General features: G+C 45.4%; 2 protein-coding genes across 7 annotated transcripts in view; one reads left to right on the top strand and one right to left on the bottom strand.

The window, feature by feature from the left end:
- Positions 1-8,446, top strand: part of LOC106593442 (DIS3-like exonuclease 1) — a 100,306-nt gene extending 91,860 nt beyond the window's left edge. For all 6 annotated transcript variants that reach the window (XM_082969790.1, XM_082969791.1, XM_082969792.1 and 3 more), the window contains 2 exons: positions 6,521-6,692; positions 6,949-8,446. In XM_082969790.1, the coding sequence (XP_082825916.1) occupies positions 6,521-6,692; positions 6,949-7,305 (529 nt within the window). In that variant the 3' untranslated portion in view covers positions 7,306-8,446. The remainder of the gene's footprint in view (positions 1-6,520; positions 6,693-6,948) is intronic.
- Positions 8,447-8,524: 78 nt separating this feature from the next.
- LOC106595307 (uncharacterized) lies at positions 8,525-24,538 on the bottom strand. Its single transcript, XM_082969797.1, has 8 exons — positions 24,420-24,538; positions 21,296-21,410; positions 20,915-21,008; positions 18,184-18,259; positions 17,901-18,023; positions 14,017-14,080; positions 10,264-10,587; positions 8,525-9,992 (listed from the first exon to the last, which is right to left on the bottom strand). The coding sequence occupies exons 2-8, from the start codon at positions 21,387-21,389 to the stop codon at positions 9,007-9,009; spliced, it is 1,761 nt and encodes a 586-aa protein (XP_082825923.1). The 5' UTR covers positions 21,390-21,410; positions 24,420-24,538; the 3' UTR covers positions 8,525-9,006.
- Between the last annotated feature and the right edge of the window lie 566 nt (positions 24,539-25,104).

The raw sequence follows: 25,104 nt of genomic DNA, 5'->3' as shown, positions 1-25,104 counted from the left end.
GTCTTCATATCACAGTAAGGTCATAACAGTAGAGCTGGTCTTCATACCACAGTAAGGTTATAACAGTAGAGCTGGTCTTCATAACACAGTAAGGTCATAACAGTAAGGTCATAACAGTAAGGTCATAACAATTGAGCTGGACTTCATACCACAGTAAGGTCATAACAGTAGAGCTGGTCTTCATACCACAGTAAGGTTATAACAGTAAGGTCATAACAGTAGAACTGGTCTTCATACCACAGTAAGGTTATAACAGTAGAGCTGGTCTTCCTACCACAGTAAGGTTTTAACAGTAGAGCTGGTCTTCATACCACAGTAAGGTCATAACAGTAGAGCTGGTCTTCATATCACAGTAAGGTCATAACAGTAGAGCTGGTCTTCATATCACAGTAAGGTCATAACAGTAGAGCTGGTCTTCATATCACAGTAAGGTTATAACAGTAGAGCTGGTCTTCATATCACGGTAAGGTCATAACAGTAAGGTCATAACAGTAGAGCTGGACTTCATACCACAGTAAGGTCATAACAGTAGAGCTGGTCTTCATACCACAGTAAGGTTATAACAGTAAGGTCATCATACCACAGTAAGGTCATAACAGTAGAGCTGGTCTTCATACCACAGTAAGGTTATAACAGTAGAGCTGGTCTTCATACCACAGTAAGGTCATAACAGTAGAGCTGGTCTTCATATCACAGTAAGGTTATAACAGTAGAGCTGGTCTTCATACCACAGTAAGGTTATATCAGTAAGGTCATAACAGTAGAGCTGGTCTTCATACCACAGTAAGGTCATAACAGTAGAGCTGGTCTTCATATCACAGTAAGGTCATAACAGTAGAACTGGTCTTCATATCACAGTAAGGTTATAACAGTAGAACTGGTCTTCATACCACAGTAAGGTCATAACAGTAGAACTGGTCTTCATACCACAGTAAGGTCATAACAGTAAGGTCATAACAGTAGAGCTGGTCTTCATACCACAGTAAGGTTATAACAGTAGAGCTGGTCTTCATACCACAGTAAGGTCATAACAGTAGAGCTGGTCTTCCTACCACAGTAAGGTCATAACAGTAGAGCTGGTCTTCATATCACAGTAAGGTCATAACAGTAGAGCTGGTCTTCATACCACAGTAAGGTCATAACAGTAGAGCTGGTCTTCATACCACAGTAAGGTTATAACAGTAGAGCTGGTCTTCATACCACAGTAAGGTCATAACAGTAGAGCTGGTCTTCATATCACAGTAAGGTCATAACAGTAGAACTGGTCTTCATACCACAGTAAGGTCATAACAGTAGAGCTGGTCTTCCTACCACAGTAAGGTCATAACAGTAGAGCTGGTCTTCATACCACAGTAAGGTCATAACAGTAGAGCTGGTCTTCATACCACAGTAAGGTTATAACAGTAGAGCTGGTCTTCATACCACAGTAAGGTCATAACAGTAGAGCTGGTCTTCATATCACAGTAAGGTCATAACAGTAGTGCTGGTCTTCATACCACAGTAAGGTTATAACAGTAGAGCTTGTCTTCATATCACAGTAAGGTCATAACAGTAGAGCTGGTCTTCATATCACAGTAAGGTCATAACAGTAGAGCTGGTCTTCATACCACAGTAAGGTCATAACAGTAGAGCTGGTCTTCATACCACAGTAAGGTTATAACAGTAAGGTCATAACAGTAGAACTGGTCTTCATATCACAGTAAGGTCATAACAGTAGAGCTGGTCTTCATACCACAGTAAGGTCATAACAGTAGAGCTGGTCTTCATACCACAGTAAGGTCATAACAGTAGAGCTGGTCTTCATATCACAGTAAGGTTATAACAGTAGAGCTGGTCTTCATACCACAGTAAGGTATAACAGTAGAGCTGGTCTTCATACCACAGTAAGGTTATAACAGTAGAGCTGGTCTTCATATCACAGTAAGGTCATAACAGTAGAGCTGGTCTTCATATCACAGTAAGGTTATAACAGTAGAGCTGGTCTTCATATCACAGTAAGGTCATAACAGTAGAACTGGTCTTCATACCACAGTAAGGTTATAACAGTAGAACTGGTCTTCATACCACAGTAAGGTCATAACAGTAGAGCTGGTCTTCATACCACAGTAAGGTCATAACAGTAGAGCTGGTCTTCATACCACAGTAAGGTCATAACAGTAGAGCTGGTCTTCATATCACAGTAAGGTCATAACAGTAGAGCTGGTCTTCATACCACAGTAAGGTTATAACAGTAGAGCTGGTCTTCATACCACAGTAAGGTCATAACAGTAGAGCTGGTCTTCATATCACAGTAAGGTCATAACAGTAGAGCTGGTCTTCATACCACAGTAAGGTTATAACAGTAGAGCTGGTCTTCATACCACAGTAAGGTCACAACAGTAGAGCTGGTCTTCATACCACAGTACGATTATAACAGTAGAGCTGGTCTTCATACCACAGTAAGGTTATAACAGTAAGGTTATAACAGTAGAGCTGGTCTTCATACCACAGTAAGGTTATAACAGTAAGGTCATAACAGTAGAGCTGGTCTTCATACCACAGTAAGGTCATAACAGTAGAGCTGGTCTTCATATCACAGTAAGGTCATAACAGTAGAGCTGGTCTTCATATCACAGTAAGGTCATAACAGTAGAACTGGTCTTCATATCACAGTAAGGTCATAACAGTAGAACTGGTCTTCCTACCACAGTAAGGTTATAACAGTAGAGCTGGTCTTCATACCACAGTAAGGTCATAACAGTAGAGCTGGTCTTCATATCACAGTAAGGTTATAACAGTAGAACTGGTCTTCATACCACAGTAACGTCATAACAGTAGAGCTGGTCTTCATATCACAGTAAGGTCATAACAGTAGAGCTGGTCTTCATACCACAGTAAGGTTATAACAGTAGAGCTGGTCTTCATAACACAGTAAGGTCATAACAGTAAGGTCATAACAGTAAGGTCATAACAATTGAGCTGGACTTCATACCACAGTAAGGTCATAACAGTAGAGCTGGTCTTCATACCACAGTAAGGTTATAACAGTAAGGTCATAACAGTAGAACTGGTCTTCATACCACAGTAAGGTTATAACAGTAGAGCTGGTCTTCCTACCACAGTAAGGTTTTAACAGTAGAGCTGGTCTTCATACCACAGTAAGGTCATAACAGTAGAGCTGGTCTTCATACCACAGTAAGGTTATAACAGTAGAGCTGGTCTTCATACCACAGTAAGGTTATAACAGTAGAGCTGGTCTTCATACCACAGTAAGGTTATAACAGTAGAGCTGGTCTTCATACCACAGTAAGGTCATAACAGTAGAGCTGGTCTTCATACCACAGTACGATTATAACAGTAGAGCTGGTCTTCATACCACAGTAAGGTTATAACAGTAAGGTTATAACAGTAGAGCTGGTCTTCATACCACAGTAAGGTTATAACAGTAAGGTCATAACAGTAGAGCTGGTCTTCATACCACAGTAAGGTTATAACAGTAAGGTCATAACAGTAGAACTGGTCTTCATATCACAGTAAGGTCATAACAGTAGAACTGGTCTCCATACCACAGTAAGGTTATAACAGTAAGGTCATAATAGTAGAACTGGTCTTCATACCACAGTAAGGTTATAACAGTAAGGTCATAACAGTAGAGCTGGTCTTCATACCACAGTAAGGTTATAACAGTAGAACTGGTCTTCATACCACAGTAAGGTCATAACAGTAGAACTTGCCTTCATACCACAGTAAGGTCATAACAGTAGAGCTGGTCTTCCTACCACAGTAAGGTTATAACAGTAGAGCTGGTCTTCATACCACAGTAAGGTTATAACAGTAGAGCTGGTCTTCATACCACAGTAAGGTCATAACAGTAGAGCTGGTCTTCATATCACAGTAAGGTCATAACAGTAGAGCTGGTCTTCATACCACAGTAAGGTTATAACAGTAGAGCTGGTCTTCATACCACAGTAAGGTCATAACAGTAGAGCTGGTCTTCATACCACAGTACGATTATAACAGTAGAGCTGGTCTTCATACCACAGTAAGGTTATAACAGTAAGGTTATAACAGTAGAGCTGGTCTTCATACCACAGTAAGGTTATAACAGTAAGGTCATAACAGTAGAGCTGGTCTTCATACCACAGTAAGGTCATAACAGTAGAGCTGGTCTTCATATCACAGTAAGGTCATAACAGTAGAGCTGGTCTTCATATCACAGTAAGGTCATAACAGTAGAACTGGTCTTCATATCACAGTAAGGTCATAACAGTAGAACTGGTCTTCCTACCACAGTAAGGTTATAACAGTAGAGCTGGTCTTCATACCACAGTAAGGTCATAACAGTAGAGCTGGTCTTCATATCACAGTAAGGTTATAACAGTAGAACTGGTCTTCATACCACAGTAAGGTCATAACAGTAGAGCTGGTCTTCATATCACAGTAAGGTCATAACAGTAGAGCTGGTCTTCATACCACAGTAAGGTTATAACAGTAGAGCTGGTCTTCATAACACAGTAAGGTCATAACAGTAAGGTCATAACAGTAAGGTCATAACAATTGAGCTGGACTTCATACCACAGTAAGGTCATAACAGTAGAGCTGGTCTTCATACCACAGTAAGGTTATAACAGTAAGGTCATAACAGTAGAACTGGTCTTCATACCACAGTAAGGTTATAACAGTAGAGCTGGTCTTCCTACCACAGTAAGGTCATAACAGTAGAGCTGGTCTTCATACCACAGTAAGGTTATAACAGTAGAGCTGGTCTTCATACCACAGTAAGGTTATAACAGTAGAGCTGGTCTTCATACCACAGTAAGGTTATAACAGTAGAGCTGGTCTTCATACCACAGTAAGGTCATAACAGTAGAGCTGGTCTTCATACCACAGTACGATTATAACAGTAGAGCTGGTCTTCATACCACAGTAAGGTTATAACAGTAAGGTTATAACAGTAGAGCTGGTCTTCATACCACAGTAAGGTTATAACAGTAAGGTCATAACAGTAGAGCTGGTCTTCATACCACAGTAAGGTTATAACAGTAAGGTCATAACAGTAGAGCTGGTCTTCATATCACAGTAAGGTCATAACAGTAGAACTGGTCTCCATACCACAGTAAGGTTATAACAGTAAGGTCATAATAGTAGAACTGGTCTTCATACCACAGTAAGGTTATAACAGTAAGGTCATAACAGTAGAGCTGGTCTTCATACCACAGTAAGGTTATAACAGTAGAACTGGTCTTCATACCACAGTAAGGTCATAACAGTAGAACTTGCCTTCATACCACAGTAAGGTCATAACAGTAGAGCTGGTCTTCCTACCACAGTAAGGTTATAACAGTAGAGCTGGTCTTCATACCACAGTAAGGTCATAACAGTAGAGCTGGTCTTCATATCACAGTAAGGTCATAACAGTAGAACTGGTCTTCATACCACAGTAAGGTCATAACAGTAGAGCTGGTCTTCATACCACAGTAAGGTTATAACAGTAGAGCTGGTCTTCATATCGCAGTAAGGTTATAACAGTAGAGCTGGTCTTCATACCACAGTAAGGTCATAACAGTAGAGCTGGTCTTCATACCACAGTAAGGTCATAACAGTAAGGTCATAATATTAGAGCTGGTCTTCATACCACAGTAAGGTTATAACAGTAGAGCTGGTCTTCATATCACAGTAAGGTTATAACAGTATAACTGGTCTTCATACCACAGTAAGGTCATAACAGTAGAACTGGTCTTCATATCACAGTAAGGTTATAACAGTAAGGTCATAACAGTAGAGCTGGTCTTCATACCACAGTAAGGTTATAACAGTAGAGCTGGTCTTCATACCACAGTAAGGTCATAACAGTAGAACTGGTCTTCATACCACAGTAAGGTTATAACAGTAGAGCTGGTCTTCATACCACAGTAAGGTTATAACAGTAAGGTCATAACAGTAGAACTGGTCGTCATACCACAGTAAGGTCATAACAGTAGAACTGGTCTTCATACCACAGTAAGGTCATAACAGTAGAACTGGTCTTCATACCACAGTAAGGTTATAACAGTAGAGCTGGTCTTCATATCACAGTAAGGTCATAACAGTAGAACTGGTCTTCATACCACAGTAAGGTCATAACAGTAGAGCTGGTCTTCATACCACAGTAAGGTCATAACAGTAGAGCTGGTCTTCATATCACAGTAAGGTTATAACAGTAAGGTCATAACAGTAGAACTGGTCTTCATATCACAGTAAGGTCATAACAGTAGAACTGGTCTTCATATCACAGTAAGGTTATAACAGTAGAGCTGGTCCCAGATCTGTTGGTGCTGTCTTACCAACTCATATGGTCATTGCCAACCAATAAATCATAGGAGTTGACAAGACAGCACAAATAGATCTGAGACCAGGCTACCATTGAACTGAGCAAAAACATACAGTAGAAATCACTATACTCTGTACAGTGATTTATGTTGAGATATTTCTCAAACAATATCCATAACTAGGTTGATTAAAAAGAGTACTGTAACACACTGACAACTGTATGTGTTCCCAGGTATGGCCTGAAGGGGGCAGTGTACCTGAAGAACAGAGAGGGCCAGGTGGTGAGTGAGAGACAGGATGGAGGATGTGACTGGCAGACTGGTTCTCTACAGAGATACCTGGACCACATCACTACCACTACTGCTGCTGGCACCTCCACCTTCAACCTGTTCCAACACATCACCGTGAGTTGTACTCAATTACTTTACAAAGTGTCTTAAGACTAGGAGTGCTGTTATAGGATCCGTTTTGAAGAGGAGGGGGGGGACTACCTTGAGACGCTTTGTGAATACAGGCCCTGAGGGGGCCCACGTTCCTCCTGGAGAGCTATGTTCCGGCCCTACTCTTAACACCTCTGATTGGTCTAACCAGCTGCTCCTCAGGCTTCAGTACTTTACAGATGAACTAATGCTCGTACTATTTCCCCCCTCTTCCCCTCAGGTGCGTATCTCAGTACAACCATCACGTTGTCACTCAGACACAATCCGTCTGGAAGTGGTCAGCAACAGGCCCCACCAGGCCCCCGAGACTCAGGCCCAGCCCCAGGGGGCTAGGGGCCGGTCCCAGCTGGTCCAGGAGGTGGTTCGGCAGGCAGAGGAGGCCTCTCAGCAGGCGGAGGAGAAGAGGGGCCGGGCCCCCAAACTGTCCAAGGAGGAGAGAGAGTTCAGACAGAGTAAATGTCCCAACCTCTACTCTCTCCTGGAGGAGGTCAGGGAGCTGGCTTTGCTGGACCTGGCTGCCTGTGGAGCAGGAGGTGGTCTGGGAGCAGCCGCTCAGGCTTGTGCTACGTCAGCATAGATGAGGTGGTGGTGGAGGAACAGGTCTGGGAACAGCTGCTTTGGTCTGCAGTACATCAGCATAGAACTACATAAAACTTTAACACTGATTCTGGGTCAGATTATTGTGGAGGAGGGGTGCGGTTGAAGAGTAAGGAGGTGCAGAAGGCAGAGTAACCGGTCAACATCAGCATCAAACTTTAACACTGACTCAGGATCAGATTGTGGTGCTTTTCATGGACTTCACCAGCATGCAGACAGACCCTCTGGACTGACTATCTTACTGTACATCCTGGGTGTTATCACCTTGGTTACTGAACTCTACTTAGGCACATCTTTAGTCTTATTTGGAAAATGAACAGATGATTGAAGTTGTGAGATGAGACGGATGCATGTAATATTATATACATACTGATTCAGGAACAGCTCTCAACAGGACAGTTACCATAGAAACATCTGAAACAAGCAGCAGCTCTGGTCTTAACTCAACAGGACAGTTACCATAGAAACAACACCTGGAACAAACAGCAGCTCTGGTCTTAACAGGATAGTTACCATAGAAACATCTGGAACAAGCAGCAGCTCTGGTCTTAACAGGATAGTTACCATAGAAACAACACCTGGAACAAGCAGCAGCTCTGGTCTTAACTCAACACCAGGAACAAACAGCAGCTCTGGTCTTAACAGGATAGTTACCATAGAAACATCTGGAACAAACAGCAGCTCTGGTCTTCACAGGATAGTTACCATAGAAACATCTGGAACAAGCAGCAGCTCTGGTCTTAACAGGATAGTTACCATAGAAACATCTGGAACAAACAGCAGCTCTGGTCTTCACAGGATAGTTACCATAGAAACATCTGGAACAAGCAGCAGCTCTGGTCTTAACAGGATAGTTACCATAGAAACAACACCTGGAACAAGCAGCTACAGTTTTTACCAAACATTTGTGATGTTCTGTATTTGATTGAACACATTAGGGAGATGTAGAATAGTTTTTTCACTGAACTCTATACTGACGCCTGACACAATGCCATTGTACAGCCTGGTCTTGTATTTTAACCTAAATATATTTTTGGAATATTTTTGGCAGTTGGTATCTTGTGAAAAGCTATTCCATTGTATAATGTTTTAAATGAATTAAAGTGCATTACCAAACCTGACAGTTGAACAGTGAAATGTTTATTTATCTGGGTGAAGATCAAACGTATCATGCTGTTAAGTCAAATGTCCACAAGGCGTCAGGTAAATACATTCACATTTTATTTATTTAGGACAGGAAAAAAGGCTAGAATTGATGACAAGAGGTTTTAATAAAAGCATGAATACAAGACACAGTGATCTGAACAAGAGAGACTCCTACAGGTTATAATACACAAGACTAGTGGAGAGAGGACATTGTCCTGTCTGCCAATCAGTCTATTATAGAAAGCAACTTATTTTATTTTTCTACGGCTTGTCGTGTGTTTTCTACGGCGTTGTGAAGAGCAACAAGGAAAGGAAACAGGACATGAGCTCTACAACAGAATGTTTGGCCCGTATGGCAACATTTATTAAAGAGTAAAAATGGTTGACAACACATGACCATGTTTTAGATTTGTTTAAACTTCATTGAGAAAACATCCTCAGATGAGTTGTCAGTCCTAGAGGACAGCGTCCCATAGTGCTGGGTCAGTGTGTATAGGGGCTGGCTACTGCTCCCTCACACACCAGGGAGTCAGCTTCAGCAGGGGAAGCTGTGTTTAGAGCTCTGTCCGGTCTGGCCCTTGTCCTCTGGGTCTCCCTGGTCCGGGTCTTCATCCTGCTGCTGCTGCTGGCTGGGGAAGGGGTGTGAGGAGGACCTGGTCGAGGGTCCGTCTGCTGACTGGCTGGAGGCCATCTCCTGGGGCTGGGAGGTAGAGGGTCCGTCTGCTGACTGGCTGGAGGCCATCTCCTGGGGCTGGGAGGTAGAGGGTCTGTCTGCTGACTGGCTGGAGGCCATCTCCTGGGGCTGGGAGGTAGAGGGTCTGTCTGCTGACTGGCTGGAGGCCATCTCCTGGGGCTGGGAGGTAGAGGGTCCGTCTGCTGACTGGCTGGAGGCCATCTCCTGGGGCTGGGAGGTAGAGGGTCCGTCTGCTGACTGGCTGGAGGCCATCTCCTGGGGCTGGGAGGTAGAGGGTCTGTCTGCTGACTGGCTGGAGGTCATCTCCTGGGGCTGGGAGGTAGAGGGTCCGTCTGCTGACTGGCTGGAGGCCATCTCCTGGGGCTGGGAGGTAGAGGGTCCGTCTGCTGACTGGCTGGAGGCCATCTCCTGGGGCTGGGAGGTAGAGGGTCCGTCTGCTGACTGGCTGGAGGCCATCTCCTGGGGCTGGGAGGTAGAGGGTCCGTCTGCTGACTGGCTGGAGGCCATCTCCTGGGGCTGGGAGGTAGAGGGTCCGTCTGCTGACTGGCTGGAGGCCATCTCCTGGGGCTGGGAGGTAGAGGGTCCGTCTGCTGACTGGCTGGAGGCCATCTCCTGGGGCTGGGAGGTAGAGGGTCCGTCTGCTGACTGGCTGGAGGCCATCTCCTGGGGCTGGGAGGTAGAGGGTCCGTCTGCTGACTGGCTGGAGGCCATCTCCTGGGGCTGGGAGGTAGAGGGTCCGTCTGCTGACTGGCTGGAGGCCATCTCCTGGGGCTGGGAGGTAGAGGGTCCGTCTGCTGACTGGCTGGAGGTAACCTCCTGGGAGCCATCTGAGAGAGGGAGGGAGAAACTTTATTGTCCTCCATCAAGGCTAAAATGGAAATGTATGTATTGGATTGTCAACAATGCAGCACATGAAGTCAGTCAGTGTGATTGAGAGGGTCAGCCTGAACAAGCCAGGCTCAGTGCATCACTGATCTACAAAACCATCTTGCATCCCAAATAGATTAGTGATTGTGCCTTGATCAGGCCGATCCTCACCAACAAGCTCAATGTCAGGTAGTTTAGATGTTTTGCACTGAGTGTGACGTAGTGTCTGACCTGTGTGTTGCTGCATGCGGGCCAGTCTCCGCTCTAAGGCAAGCCGTTTGTTGAGTTCTATACGTCTCTGCTGTTCCTCTGTCAGGGAGGGGGCTGGGGTGGAGTGGACCGGGCCAGCCTGGGAGGAAGGGAACAGGGAGGGAGCAGCGGCTGGGGTGGAGTGGACCGGGCCAGCCTGGGAGGAAGGGAACAGGGAGGGAGCAGCGGCTGGGGTAGAGGGGACCAGTCCTGAGGGGTCTTCAGCGAAACCCCCATCTCCAAACGGGTCTGGGTCGTCATGGTTGACGACACGTCCGTCTCTCGACACCGCGGCGTCGTCCTCACCTAGATCAATGGAGATTGGTCAATTAGAATACTGAAAGCCAAATCTCATTTTGTAAAATCAGTTTATGACTGCTAGAAACCAATACCAATCTACTACTACATCATATCTACCTCTAGACACTACTATTGATCTGGGACTGTGTCATATCTACCTCTAGACACTACTATTGATCTGGGACTGTGTCATATCTACCTCTAGACACTACTATTGATCTGGGACTGTGTCATATCTACCTCTAGACACTACTACTATTGATCTGGGACTGTGTCCTATCTACCTCTAGACACTACTATTGATCTGGGACTGTGTCATATCTACCTCTAGACACTACTATTGATCTGGGACTGTGTCATATCTACCTCTAGACACTACTATTGATCTGGGACTGTGTCATATCTACCTCTAGACACTACTACTATTGATCTGGGACTGTGTCATATCTACCTCTAGACACTACTACTATTGATCTGGGACTGTGTCATATCTACCTCTAGACACTACTACTATTGATCTGGGACTGTGTCATATCTACCTCTAGACACTACTACTATTGATCTGGGACTGTGTCATATCTACCTCTAGACACTACTATTGATCTGGGACTGTGTCATATCTACCTCTAGACACTACTACTATTGATCTGGGACTGTGTCATATCTACCTCTAGACACTACTATTGATCTGGGACTGTGTCATATCTACCTCTAGACACTACTACTATTGATCTGGGACTGTGTCATATCTACCTCTAGACACTACTATTGATCTGGGACTGTGTCATATCTACCTCTAGACACTACTACTATTGATCTGGGACTGTGTCCTATCTACCTCTAGACACTACTATTGATCTGGGACTGTGTCATATCTACCTCTAGACACTACTATTGATCTGGGACTGTGTCATATCTACCTCTAGACACTACTATTGATCTGGGACTGTGTCATATCTACCTCTAGACACTACTACTATTGATCTGGGACTGTGTCCTATCTACCTCTAGACACTACTACTATTGATCTGGGACTGTGTCATATCTACCTCTAGACACTACTACTATTGATCTGGGACTGTGTCATATCTACCTCTAGACACTACTATTGATCTGGGACTGTGTCATATCTACCTCTAGACACTACTACTATTGATCTGGGACTGTATCATATCTACCTCTAGACACTACTACTATTGATCTGGGACTGTGTCATATCTACCTCTCGACATTACTACTATTGATCTGGGACTGTGTCCTATCTACCTCTAGACACTACTACTATTGATCTGGGACTGTGTCATATCTACCTCTAGACACTACTACTATTGATCTGGGACTGTGTCATATCTACCTCTAGACACTACTATTGATCTGGGACTGTGTCATATCTACCTCTAGACACTACTACTATTGATCTGGGACTGTGTCATATCTACCTCTAGACACTACTATTGATCTGGGACTGTGTCATATCTACCTCTAGACATTACTACTATTGATCTGGGACTGTATCATATCTACCTCTAGACACTACTACTATTGATCTGGGACTGTGTCATATCTACCTCTAGACACTACTATTGATCTGGGACTGTGTCATATCTACCTCTTGACACTACTATTGATCTGGGACTGTATCATATCTACCTCTAGACACTATTACTATTGATCTGGGACTGTGTCATATCTACCTCTAGACACTACTATTGATCTGGGACTGTGTCATATCTACCTCTAGACACTACTACTATTGATCTGGGACTGTGTCATATCTACCTCTAGACAATACTATTGATCTGGGACTGTGTCATATCTACCTCTAGACACTACTATTGATCTGGGACTGTATCATATCTACCTCTAGACACTACTATTGATCTGGGACTGTGTCATATCTACCTCTAGACATTACTACTATTGATCTGGGACTGTGTCATATCTACCTCTAGACACTATTACTACTATTGATCTGGGACTGTGTCATATCTACCTCTAGACACTACTACTATTGATCTGGGACTGTGTCATATCTACCTCTCGACATTACTACTATTGATCTGGGACTGTGTCATATCTACCTCTAGACACTATTACTACTATTGATCTGGGACTGTGTCATATCTACCTCTAGACACTATTACTACTATTGATCTGGGACTGTGTCATATCTACCTCTCGACACTACTACTACTATTGATCTGGGACTGTATCATATCTACCTCTAGACACTACTACTATTGATCTGGGACTGTATCATATCTACCTCTAGACACTACTATTGATCTGGGACTGTATCATATCTACCTCTCGACATTACTACTATTGATCTGGGACTGTGTCATATCTACCTCTAGACACTACTACTATTGATCTGGGACTGTGTCATATCTACCTCTAGACACTACTACTATTGATCTGGGACTGTGTCATATCTACCTCTAGACAATACTATTGATCTGGGACTGTATCATATCTACCTCTCGACATTACTACTATTGATCTGGGACTGTATCATATCTACCTCTCGACATTACTACTATTGATCTGGGACTGTGTCATATCTACCTCTAGACACTACTACTACTATTGATCTGGGACTGTGTCATATCTACCTCTTGACACTACTATTGATCTGGGACTGTATCATATCTACCTCTAGACACTACAACTATTGATCTGGGACTGTGTCATATCTACCTCTAGACAATACTATTGATCTGGGACTGTGTCATATCTACCTCTAGACACTACTATTGATCTGGGACTGTATCATATCTACCTCTCGACATTACTACTATTGATCTGGGACTGTGTCATATCTACCTCTAGACACTATTACTACTATTGATCTGGGACTGTGTCATATCTACCTCTAGACACTACTACTACTATTGATCTGGGACTGTGTCATATCTACCTCTAGACACTACTATTGATCTGGGACTGTATCATATCTACCTCTCGACATTACTACTATTGATCTGGGACTGTGTCATATCTACCTCTAGACAATACTATTGATCTGGGACTCTATCATATCTACCTCTCGACATTACTACTATTGATCTGGGACTGTATCATATCTACCTCTCGACATTACTACTATTGATCTGGGACTGTGTCATATCTACCTCTAGACACTACTACTATTGATCTGGGACTGTGTCATATCTACCTCTAGACAATACTATTGATCTGGGACTGTGTCATATCTACCTCTCGACATTACTACTATTGATCTGGGACTGTATGTGTTAAGCGTCTCAGAGTAGGAGTTCTGATCTAGGATCAGGTCCTCCTGTACGTATAATCTTATTCATTGTTGTGTACAAGGCTAAACTGATCCTAAAATCAGCACTCCCACTCTGAGTCACTTGATACATACTGAATCCTTTCTAATACTAAATGTAGTTAGTGATGTTGTCCTCTCACCGGCGTCTCCTATGAAGTCTTCATGTATTAACGGCATGTCCAACCGTATTCTCTTGAGACAGGTCTGAGAAATAAAACATTCACATCATCATCCTTACTACTTCTACTGACACCACCACGCTTCAGGATGTTGGTTATAACAACAAGGGCCTGCCAGTCTGACCTGGATGTTGGTTATAACAACAAGGGCCTGCCAGTCTGACCTGGATGTTGGTTATAACAACAAGGGCCTGTCAGTCTGACCTGGATGTTGGTTATAACAACAAGGGCCTGCCAGTCTGACCTGGATGTTGGTTATAACAACAAGGGCCTGTCAGTCTGACCTGGATGTTGGTTATAACAACAAGGGTGTGTCAGTCTGACCTGGATGTTGGTTATAACAACAAGGGCGTGTCAGTCTGACCTGGATGTTGGTTATAACAACAAGGGCCTGTCAGTCTGACCTGGATGTTGGTTATAACAACAAGGGCCTGCCAGTCTGACCTGGATGTTGGTTATAACAACAAGGGCCTGTCAGTCTGACCTGGATGTTGGTTATAACAACAAGGGCCTGCCAGTCTGACCTGGATGTTGGTTATAACAACAAGGGCCTGTCAGTCTGACCTGGATGTTGGTTATAACAACAAGGGTGTGTCAGTCTGACCTGGATGTTGGTTATAACAACAAGGGCCTGTCAGTCTGACCTGGATGTTGGTTATAACAACAAGGGCCTGTCAGTCTGACCTGGATGTTGGTTATAACAACAAGGGCCTGTCAGTCTGACCTGGATGTTGGTTATAACAACAAGGGCCTGTCAGTCTGACCTGGATGTTGGTTATAACAACAAGGGCCTGTCAGTCTGACCTGGATGTTGGTTATAACAACAAGGGTGTGTCAGTCTGACCTGGATGTTGGTTATAACAACAAGGGCCTGTCAGTCTGACCTGGATGTTGGTTATAACAACAAGGGTGTGTCAGTCTGACCTGGATGTTGGTTATAACAACAAGGGCCTGTCAGTGTGACCTGGATGTTGGTTATAACAACAAGGGCCTGTCAGTCTGACCTGGATGTTGGTTATAACAACAAGGGCCTGTCAGTCTGACCTGGATGTTGGTTATAACAACAAGGGCCTGTCAGTCTGACCTGGATGTTGGTTATAACAACAAGGGCCTGTCAGTCTGACCTGGATGTTGGTTATAACAACAAGGGCCTGTCAGTCTGACCTGGATGTTGGTTATAACAACAAGGGCCTGTCAGTCTGACCTGGATGTTGGTTATAACAACAAGGGTGTGTCAGTCTGACCTGGATGTTGGTTATAACAACAAGGGCCTGTCAGTCTGACCTGGATGTTGGTTATAACAACAAGGCTGTGTCAGTCTGACCTGGATGTTGGTTATAACAACAAGGGCCTGTCAGTCTGACCTGGATGTTGGTTATAACAACAAGGGCCTGTCAGTCTGACCTGGATGTTGGTTATAACAACAAGGGCCTGTCAGTCTGACCTGGATGTTGGTTATAACAACAAGGGCCTGTCAGTCTGACCTGGATGTTGGTTATAACAACAAGGGTGTGTCAGTCTGACCTGGATGTTGGTTATAACAACAAGGGCCTGTCAGTCTGACCTGGATGTTGGTTATAACAACAAGGGCGCTGTCAGTCTGACCTGGATGTTGGTTATAACAACAAGGGCCTGTCAGTCTGACCTGGATGTTGGTTATAACAACAAGGGCCTGTCAGTCTGACCTGGATGTTGGTTATAACAACAAGGGCCTGTCAGTCTGACCTGGATGTTGGTTATAACAACAAGGGCCTGTCAGTCTGACCTGGATGTTGGTTATAACAACAAGGGCCTGTCAGTCTGACCTGGATGTTGGTTATAACAACAAGGGCCTGTCAGTCTGACCTGGATGTTGGTTATAACAACAAGGGCCTGTCAGTCTGACCTGGATGTTGGTTATAACAACAAGGGCCTGTCAGTCTGACCTGGATGTTGGTTATAACAACAAGGGTGTGTCAGTCTGACCTGGATGTTGGTTATAACAACAAGGGCCTGTCAGTCTGACCTGGATGTTGGTTATAACAACAAGGGCCTGTCAGTCTGACCTGGATGTTGGTTATAACAACAAGGGCCTGTCAGTGTGACCTGGATGTTGGTTATAACAACAAGGGCCTGTCAGTCTGACCTGGATGTTGGTTATAACAACAAGGGCCTGTCAGTCTGACCTGGATGTTGGTTATAACAACAAGGGCCTGTCAGTCTGACCTGGATGTTGGTTATAACAACAAGGGCCTGTCAGTCTGACCTGGATGTTGGTTATAACAACAAGGGTGTGTCAGTCTGACCTGGATGTTGGTTATAACAACAAGGGTGTGTCAGTCTGACCTGGATGTTGGTTATAACAACAAGGGCCTGTCAGTCTGACCTGGATGTTGGTTATAACAACAAGGGTGTGTCAGTCTGACCTGGATGTTGGTTATAACAACAAGGGCCTGTCAGTCTGACCTGGATGTTGGTTATAACAACAAGGGTGTGTCAGTCTGACCTGGATGTTGGTTATAACAACAAGGGTGTGTCAGTCTGACCTGGATGTTGGTTATAACAACAAGGGCCTGTCAGTCTGACCTGGATGTTGGTTATAACAACAAGGGTGTGTCAGTCTGACCTGGATGTTGGTTATAACAACAAGGGCCTGTCAGTCTGACCTGGATGTTGGTTATAACAACAAGGGTGTGTCAGTCTGACCTGGATGTTGGTTATAACAACAAGGGCCTGTCAGTCTGACCTGGATGTTGGTTATAACAACAAGGGCCTGTCAGTCTGACCTGGATGTTGGTTATAACAACAAGGGCCTGTCAGTGTGACCTGGATGTTGGTTATAACAACAAGGGCCTGTCAGTCTGACCTGGATGTTGGTTATAACAACAAGGGCTTGTCAGTCTGACCTGGATGTTGGTTATAACAACAAGGGCTTGTCAGTCTGACCTGGATGTTGGTTATAACAACAAGGGCCTGTCAGTCTGACCTGGATGTTGGTTATAACAACAAGGGCCTGTCAGTCTGACCTGGATGTTGGTTATAACAACAAGGGTGTGTCAGTCTGACCTGGATGTTGGTTATAACAACAAGGGCCTGTCAGTCTGACCTGGATGTTGGTTATAACAACAAGGGCCTGTCAGTCTGACCTGGATGTTGGTTATAACAACAAGGGCCTGTCAGTGTGACCTGGATGTTGGTTATAACAACAAGGGCCTGTCAGTGTGACCTGGATGTTGGTTATAACAACAAGGGCCTGTCAGTCTGACCTGGATGTTGGTTATAACAACAAGGGCCTGTCAGTCTGACCTGGATGTTGGTTATAACAACAAGGGCCTGTCAGTGTGACCTGGATGTTGGTTATAACAACAAGGGCCTGTCAGTGTGACCTGGATGTTGGTTATAACAACAAGGGCCTGTCAGTCTGACCTGGATGTTGGTTATAACAACAAGGGCCTGTCAGTCTGACCTGGATGTTGGTTATAACAACAAGGGCCTGTCAGTGTGACCTGGATGTTGGTTATAACAACAAGGGTGTGTCAGTCTGACCTGGATGTTGGTTATAACAACAAGGGCCTGTCAGTCTGACCTGGATGTTGGTTATAACAACAAGGGCCTGTCAGTCTGACCTGGATGTTGGTTATAACAACAAGGGCCTGTCAGTCTGACCTGGATGTTGGTTATAACAACAAGGGCCTGTCAGTCTGACCTGGATGTTGGTTATAACAACAAGGGCCTGTCAGTCTGACCTGGATGTTGGTTATAACAACAAGGGCCTGTCAGTCTGACCTGGATGTTGGTTATAACAACAAGGGCCTGTCAGTCTGACCTGGATGTTGGTTATAACAACAAGGGCCTGTCAGTCTGACCTGGACTTCTTTCTTGCCGCCTAGCGTCTCCAGTTTGTCTATGAAGTCTTCAAACTGTAGTTTGGGGTACAGCCTGTGAGCCCAGTTCTCCATCCTCTGCATCAGCACCCGTAAGTCCTCAGCCTGGTGGAAAACACACATACAACACACCCTTTAGCTGCTGTGGGAGTCAACTGGGTAACCTTTCGGCAATCATCGATGCCTTTCACTTTGAGTAAAAAAACAGAGAAAACAGACCATCTGCCCAACAGACACAATACTTGAATCTGCTGTTAGCCTTTACCTCATGTCCTTTGCCTTTGAAATGAACGTTGTCAAACAGGGTGCGAAGAGCCGGAAGTCCTCTTTCTGATGTCAGCCTGGAGTAAAACATGTTAACAAAAACACCAGCTATTGAACTTCAAACATCAAACAGCTCTGCAATGTTGCTGCAAAGACAAAGAGAATCAACAATGACTTGATCATCAAAAGCATTGTTTTTTAAAGTCCTTTGATTGTTACAGAACAGGGACAATATGCCAAAACCCTACAAAACCGGACATTGATTTTCATGGTCGGGTATAAATGAGCGTTTGGATTAGGAAAGTTCTCTCTCTCTCATGACCTGTAAAAGCTATAATGTTAAATAAAATTATATTTGAACTTACTTTACCAGTTGTCTGTGTGGTTGGTCCTTTTGCAGGTAGGAATGTGGAGACAGTGAGTATGTTTACATGCACACTAACAATTCCATATTAAACTGATTATGTCAGAAGGTCGAGTATGGCACTAGTCATGTAAACACCTTACTCTGCTTACCTTAAATCAGCGTAAGGTCAAAGTAAGCATACGCCGATAAAAACACCTGCTTTTCTGAGCAATCTTTCAAATTATTAGGACGTGTAAACACCTTAATCGGCGTTCCAGTGGTGTATTTGATCTGCACCTGTGCTGGGCACCAGCCGAGAGCCTCCCTCTTTAGTGAAGTGAGTTCAGAACAACTGAATATATGGGTTTTAGAAATAGTTCTCACATACAAACTTTATAACATGTTTGCTGTGGTAGAATGTTAATTTAGACTGGTGATGTTCTGCATTTATCAGAGAGACATCAGGTAGCCTTTTCAGATGTCTCCATGGAAACAGAGTTATTATTATTAGGGAAATCCTTGTTCTTACAAAACATGTAAACGTTTTTAAATCGAACCATTATATTTGACTAGCCATAATAAAATCACATTATTGTGTGCATGTAAGCGTACTCAATGTGTCCACAGGAAAGTAGAATTACACAACTGTTCAAATCGCTGGTTGTGCTTCATATTTCTATCACCTGATGCTCGATGATGATACATGCAGGAGACGCATGCACACTAGCCCAGCCTGTTTACATGGTTCTGTCGCATGCACACTAGCCCGGCCTGTTTACATGGTTCTGCTGCATGCACACTAGCCCAGCCTGTTTACATGGTTCTGCTGCATGCACACTAGCCCAGCCTGTTTACATGGTTCTGTCGCATGCACACTAGCCCGGCCTGTTTACATGGTTCTGCTGCATGCACACTAGCCCAGCCTGTTTACATGGTTCTGCTGCATGCACACTAGCCCAGCCTGTTTACATGGTTCTGCTGCATGCACACTAGCCCAGCCTGTTTACATGGTTCTGTCGCATGCACACTAGCCCGGCCTGTTTACATGGTTCTGCTGCATGCACACTAGCCCAGCCTGTTTACATGGTTCTGTCGCATGCACACTAGCCCAGCCTGTTTACATGGTTCTGCTGCATGCACACTAGCCCAGCCTGTTTACATGGTTCTGCTGCATGCACACTAGCCCAGCCTGTTTACATGGTTCTGCTGCATGCACACTAGCCCAGCCTGTTTACATGGTTCTGTCGCATGCACACTAGCCCAGCCTGTTTACATGGTTCTGCTGCATGCACACTAGCCCAGCCTGTTTACATGGTTCTGCTGCATGCACACTAGCCCAGCCTGTTTACATGGTTCTGCTGCATGCACACTAGCCCAGCCTGTTTACATGGTTCTGTTGCATGCACACTAGCCCAGCCTGTTTACATGGTTCTGTCGCATGCACACTAGCCCAGCCTGTTTACATGGTTCTGCTGCATGCACACTAGCCCAGCCTGTTTACATGGTTCTGCTGCATGCACACTAGCCCAGCCTGTTTACATGGTTCTGCTGCATGCACACTAGCCCAGCCTGTTTACATGGTTCTGTCGCATGCACACTAGCCCAGCCTGTTTACATGGTTCTGTCGCATGCACACTAGCCCAGCCTGTTTACATGGTTCTGCTGCATGCACACTAGCCCAGCCTGTTTACATGGTTCTGTCGCATGCACACTAGCCCAGCCTGTTTACATGGTTCTGTCGCATGCACACTAGCCCGGCCTGTTTACATGGTTCTGCTGCATGCACACTAGCCCAGCCTGTTTACATGGTTCTGTCGCATGCACACTAGCCCAGCCTGTTTACATGGTTCTGTCGCATGCACACTAGCCCAGCCTGTTTACATGGTTCTGCTGCATGCACACTAGCCCAGCCTGTTTACATGGTTCTGCTGCATGCACACTAGCCCAGCCTGTTTACATGGTTCTGCTGCATGCACACTAGCCCAGCCTGTTTACATGGTTCTGCTGCATGCACACTAGCCCAGCCTGTTTACATGGTTCTGCTGCATGCACACTAGCCCAGCCTGTTTACATGGTTCTGCTGCATGCACACTAGCCCAGCCTGTTTACATGGTTCTGCTGCATGCACACTAGCCCAGCCTGTTTACATGGTTCTGCTACATGCTTTACGTGATAGAAATCTGAACACACTACCAGCGCTTTGAAAAGTTGATGTAATTATACTTTCCTGTGAAATATATTGTCTCACAGTTCTACCATCAAAAGGACCAGCCACAAGGACAACCGGTAAAGTACACGACAATATTATTTTATTCAACATTCTGGCTTGTAGAGGTTCCTGATCCAAACGCTCATTTATACCCGTCTCCAGGCTAATACACAGTACCTCTGAGAGTCCAGTTTAGGCTGTGGTCTCTTCACGCCTCTCCTCTTGGCAGCAGGGACTTCGGCCAACTTGGAGATCTCTCCGCCCTCCTCCCCTGAACAACATCAACAGCCATCAATGGAAAGTATATCTACCCATTATATTGTCCGTGATGTCAGTAAGCAGGAAGTCTCCCAGCGGTGTATATAATAATAATAATGATGTCATATCGGTCTACCTGTAGGACCACAGGTTTGTGTTGGGTATTGTGTGTGTAGTCTGGTCCCTGATCTGTTTGTGCTCATAATAAGCATGACAGCAACCATGGCAGTCGGCAAAATAGCACAAGCATATCTGGAACCAGGCTAGGTACTGGTGAGCTATAGTTGTCATTGTCCTCACCTGTAAAAGGATCTCCTCCCTCTCCTGGTGAGAAGGGAGGTGGGAGAGGAGGAAAGGTCTCCTCATCTATGTTGTCATAGTCAGGATCTACCATGGTTCATTTATCACTGGGCTCCTGCAAGGAAGAAGAGGGGGATTACATTTCACCTTGTATTATGTTCACGAGTACAGTGAAATGCCTTTCTTGCCAACTCCTTTCCCAACAATGCAGTAATCACTATATAGCACTACATACAAAAACACACAAGAAATAAGACGGGAAAGTAAGTAAGCCATATATACAGCTACCATAACTTCACCTAGCTCTCGGCCTCCCCCCTACAGTCGTCGGCCATTCTGCCTCCCCCCCTACAGTCGTCGGCCATTCTGCCTCCCCCCCTACAGTCGTCGGCCATTCTGCCTCCCCCCCTACAGTCGTCGGCCATTCTGCTTCCCCCCCTACAGTCGTCGGCCATTCTGCCTCCCCCCCTACAGTCGTCGGCCATTCTGCCTCCCCCCTACAGTCGTCGGCCATTCTGCCTCCCCCCCTCCAGTCGTCGGGCATTCTGCCTCCCCCCCTCCAGTCGTCGGGCATTCTGCCTCCCCCCTACAGTCGTCGGGCATTCTGCCTCCCCCCTACAGTCGTCGGGCATTCTGCCTCCCCCCCACAGTCATCGGCCATTCTGCCTCCCCCCCTCCAGTCGTCGGGCATTCTGCCTCCCCCCCTCCAGTCGTCTGCCATTCTGCCTCCCCCCCTCCAGTCGTCTGCCATTCTGCCTCCCCCCCTCCAGTCGTCTGCCATTCTGCCTCCCCCCCTACAGTCGTCGGGCATTCTGCCTCCCCCCTACAGTCGTCGGGCATTCTGCCTCCCCCCCTACAGTCGTCGGGCATTCTGCCTCCCCCCCTACAGTCGTCGGGCATTCTGCCTCCCCCCCTACAGTCGTCGGTCATTCTGCCTCCCCCCTACAGTCGTCGGGCATTCTGCCTCCCCCCCTCCAGTCGTCGGGCATTCTGCCTCCCCCCTACAGTCGTCGGGCATTCTGCCTCCCCCCTACAGTCGTCGGGCATTCTGCCTCCCCCCCACAGTCATCGGCCATTCTGCCTCCCCCCCTCCAGTCGTCGGGCATTCTGCCTCCCCCCCTCCAGTCGTCTGCCATTCTGCCTCCCCCCCTCCAGTCGTCTGCCATTCTGCCTCCCCCCCTCCAGTCGTCTGCCATTCTGCCTCCCCCCCTACAGTCGTCGGGCATTCTGCCTCCCCCCTACAGTCGTCGGGCATTCTGCCTCCCCCCCTACAGTCGTCGGGCATTCTGCCTCCCCCCCTACAGTCGTCGGGCATTCTGCCTCCCCCCCTACAGTCGTCGGTCATTCTGCCTCCCCCCTACAGTCGTCGGGCATTCTGCCTCCCCCCCTACAGTCGTCGGCCATTCTGCCTCCCCCCCTACAGTCGTCGGGCATTCTGCCTCCCCCCTTACAGTCGTCGGGCATTCTGCCTCCCCCCTACAGTCGTCGGGCATTCTGCCTCCCCCCTACAGTCGTCTGGCATTCTGCCTCCCCCCTACAGTCGTCGGCCATTCTGCCTCCCCCCTACAGTCGTCGGCCATTTTGCCTCCCCCCTTGTACCTGTGGACAGGAGTCCTCCTTAGGACAAGCTGGCTAAGTTAGCACACTGTGTCGCCCCCGCCTCCTGTGGACAAGCTGGCTAAGCTAGCACACTGTGTCCTTGGCTGCCGCCTGCCCTCGCCGTCTTTAACAGAACTGCAGAAAACAGTGGCCGACGGGCAGGGACGAAGGACACTGTCTAACGGTGTGTACTATCTATAACTAGATAGTACATCTATAGCTAGATAGTATAGCTAGATAGTACATCTATAGCTAGATAGTACACCTATAGCTAGATAGTACAGCTAGATAGTACATATATAGCTTGATAGTACAGCTAGATAGTACATCTATAGCTAGATAGTACACCTATAGCTAGATAGTACAGCTAGATAGTACATATATAGCTAGATAGTACAGCTAGATAGTACATCTATAGCTAGATAGTACATCTATAGCTAGATAGTACAGCTAGATAGTACATCTATAGCTAGATAGTACAGCTAGATAGTACATCTATAGCTAGATAGTACATCTATAGCTAGATAGTACATCTATAGCTAGATAGTACATCTATAGCTAGATAGTACATCTATAGCTAGATGTTAGACACCGCTTCCTTCTGTGGGGTTTATCGGTATCCAACGTTATGGTGTATTACAGCCAGCCACTGCCTACCGGAGTAATAGCTTAAAAATGGACCAATGGAAGTATAAAGAGGGGTTCCTGCAACAGTTTTAAAAACCTACTGTAGCAGTTTAACAGCTATGTGTGCCTCTATCCGACTAAAGTACACTTCCTGAGGTACACAGGTGTTAGAGCATGGTATATGGCTAGTTAGCACAGGTTGTTGCCTCGTCTTCCAGAAACAAGCGCTGTAACATGGAGAAATGGCTGTGTGGGAACACTAACCAGAACAGGGCACGTATCCATTTAAATTTGACAAATATTTCTCGCTGATATGAAAGATAAGGTCCTTATTCTTCCAAAACAGCGACGCGTGTTAATGTACAGACTGAGTGTTCGGATCTTAAAACTCCCCCCTGTAGAAAACGCCTTCGTCCAATGATTTATGTGTAATGTATTGGAGTCATGATCCAGGACTAAGAGACATTTGTACTGCTTACAGCCAGTGTCATTCTGAGTTACTAGCTAACGTTAGCTAATAACTTACCGACTGGTTGGCTCACATTCTATGGCCTAACTTAGCCAAGTTAGCTAACATAACTAGCTAGGCGCAATATTAGCTACACAAATCAAAGCGTGAGGAGTCAACGTTTACAACACAGATAAACAACGTCGTAACCCGAATAAAAAGCCAGGCTTCTAGATTGATTGGCTAACTAACTTTTCCAGCTTTCATGAGTACTGTAGTTAGCGTAGTAGCTCGTTACCGCGCTATGTTAGCTAGCTAGTTGTTGTTGGTTGCGGGAAACTGATAGATTCAACAAATTAAGCGACATCCCATCAATGTGATGTGGGAAATACATCTTAAGACAGTGTCGTCGTTAGTATGTGGAGGAGAACTATGTCTGGGGCACTTTACCTGGCAAATGAACAGTTGCTATTCCAGTGGCTACTGTATTATTATTGTTCGTCCACTTTTGTCTTCTGCCGGTTTTTTGCAAATGCACCAATCAACTGTTTGGTTCCGCGTACCAAGAGCCAATCATGTGTCGTCAAACTATCTGTTGGTGTTGGGAATAGAAAAGGGGGTTTGGTTACACTGCCCTCTTCTATATGTCTGGAATGTCATGTAAGTGACTATGTAATGGCAAAAATATATATATTTCCACCTTATTAGACATAGCTACAAAAAGTAACTGCTTTTAACAAACTGTTGGCCTATTCTAACTGTTTTGTTTCAATCACAGCACAGATTTTACCTAGTGGCCTGCCACCTGAGAGAAATGCGACCATTCGCACAATCAACCTGAAATCTCATAAGAAATTATGTGGGTTTTTTTGTCTTGGAGTAGCGTTGTACTATGCTATTATATTCAATTCTGTTACTTAGAATACTAATTACGGAGAGGCTGCATTTTCCCGAATTCTCTGGATCCCTCTTCCCAATAGCAACAAATCTGAGCTTCTGCCACATGTGCAGAATTATCTACATTACACACATACTCTGCTCTACAGAGAATTACAGGCTACTCTGACGAATGGTGTTGTTTAATAAAGTCAGATTAATACATGGTCAAAGGTTACCACGTCTCTCCGTTGTATTC

The sequence above is a fragment of the Salmo salar genome, chromosome 26, assembly GCF_965601325.2.
Source record: "Salmo salar chromosome 26, fSalSal1, whole genome shotgun sequence".
Taxonomy (NCBI): domain Eukaryota; kingdom Metazoa; phylum Chordata; class Actinopteri; order Salmoniformes; family Salmonidae; genus Salmo; species Salmo salar.
Note: the sequence above shows the minus strand (reverse complement) of the source record. Positions and strands in the feature narration are given on the sequence as shown.

Bases quoted from the DNA above. Each gene is read 5' to 3' on its own strand.
- LOC106595307 (XM_082969797.1), bottom strand. From the start codon at position 21,389: ATGGTAGATCCTGACTATGACAACATAGATGAGGAGACCTTTCCTCCT. The intron at 18,260-20,914 runs GTACTGTGTATT...GTTTTACTCCAG, and splicing joins CCTAAACTGGACTCTCAGAG to GCTGACATCAGAAAGAGGAC. The intron at 14,081-17,900 runs GTCAGACTGACA...TTTATTTCTCAG, and splicing joins GCGGCAAGAAAGAAGTCCAG to ACCTGTCTCAAGAGAATACG.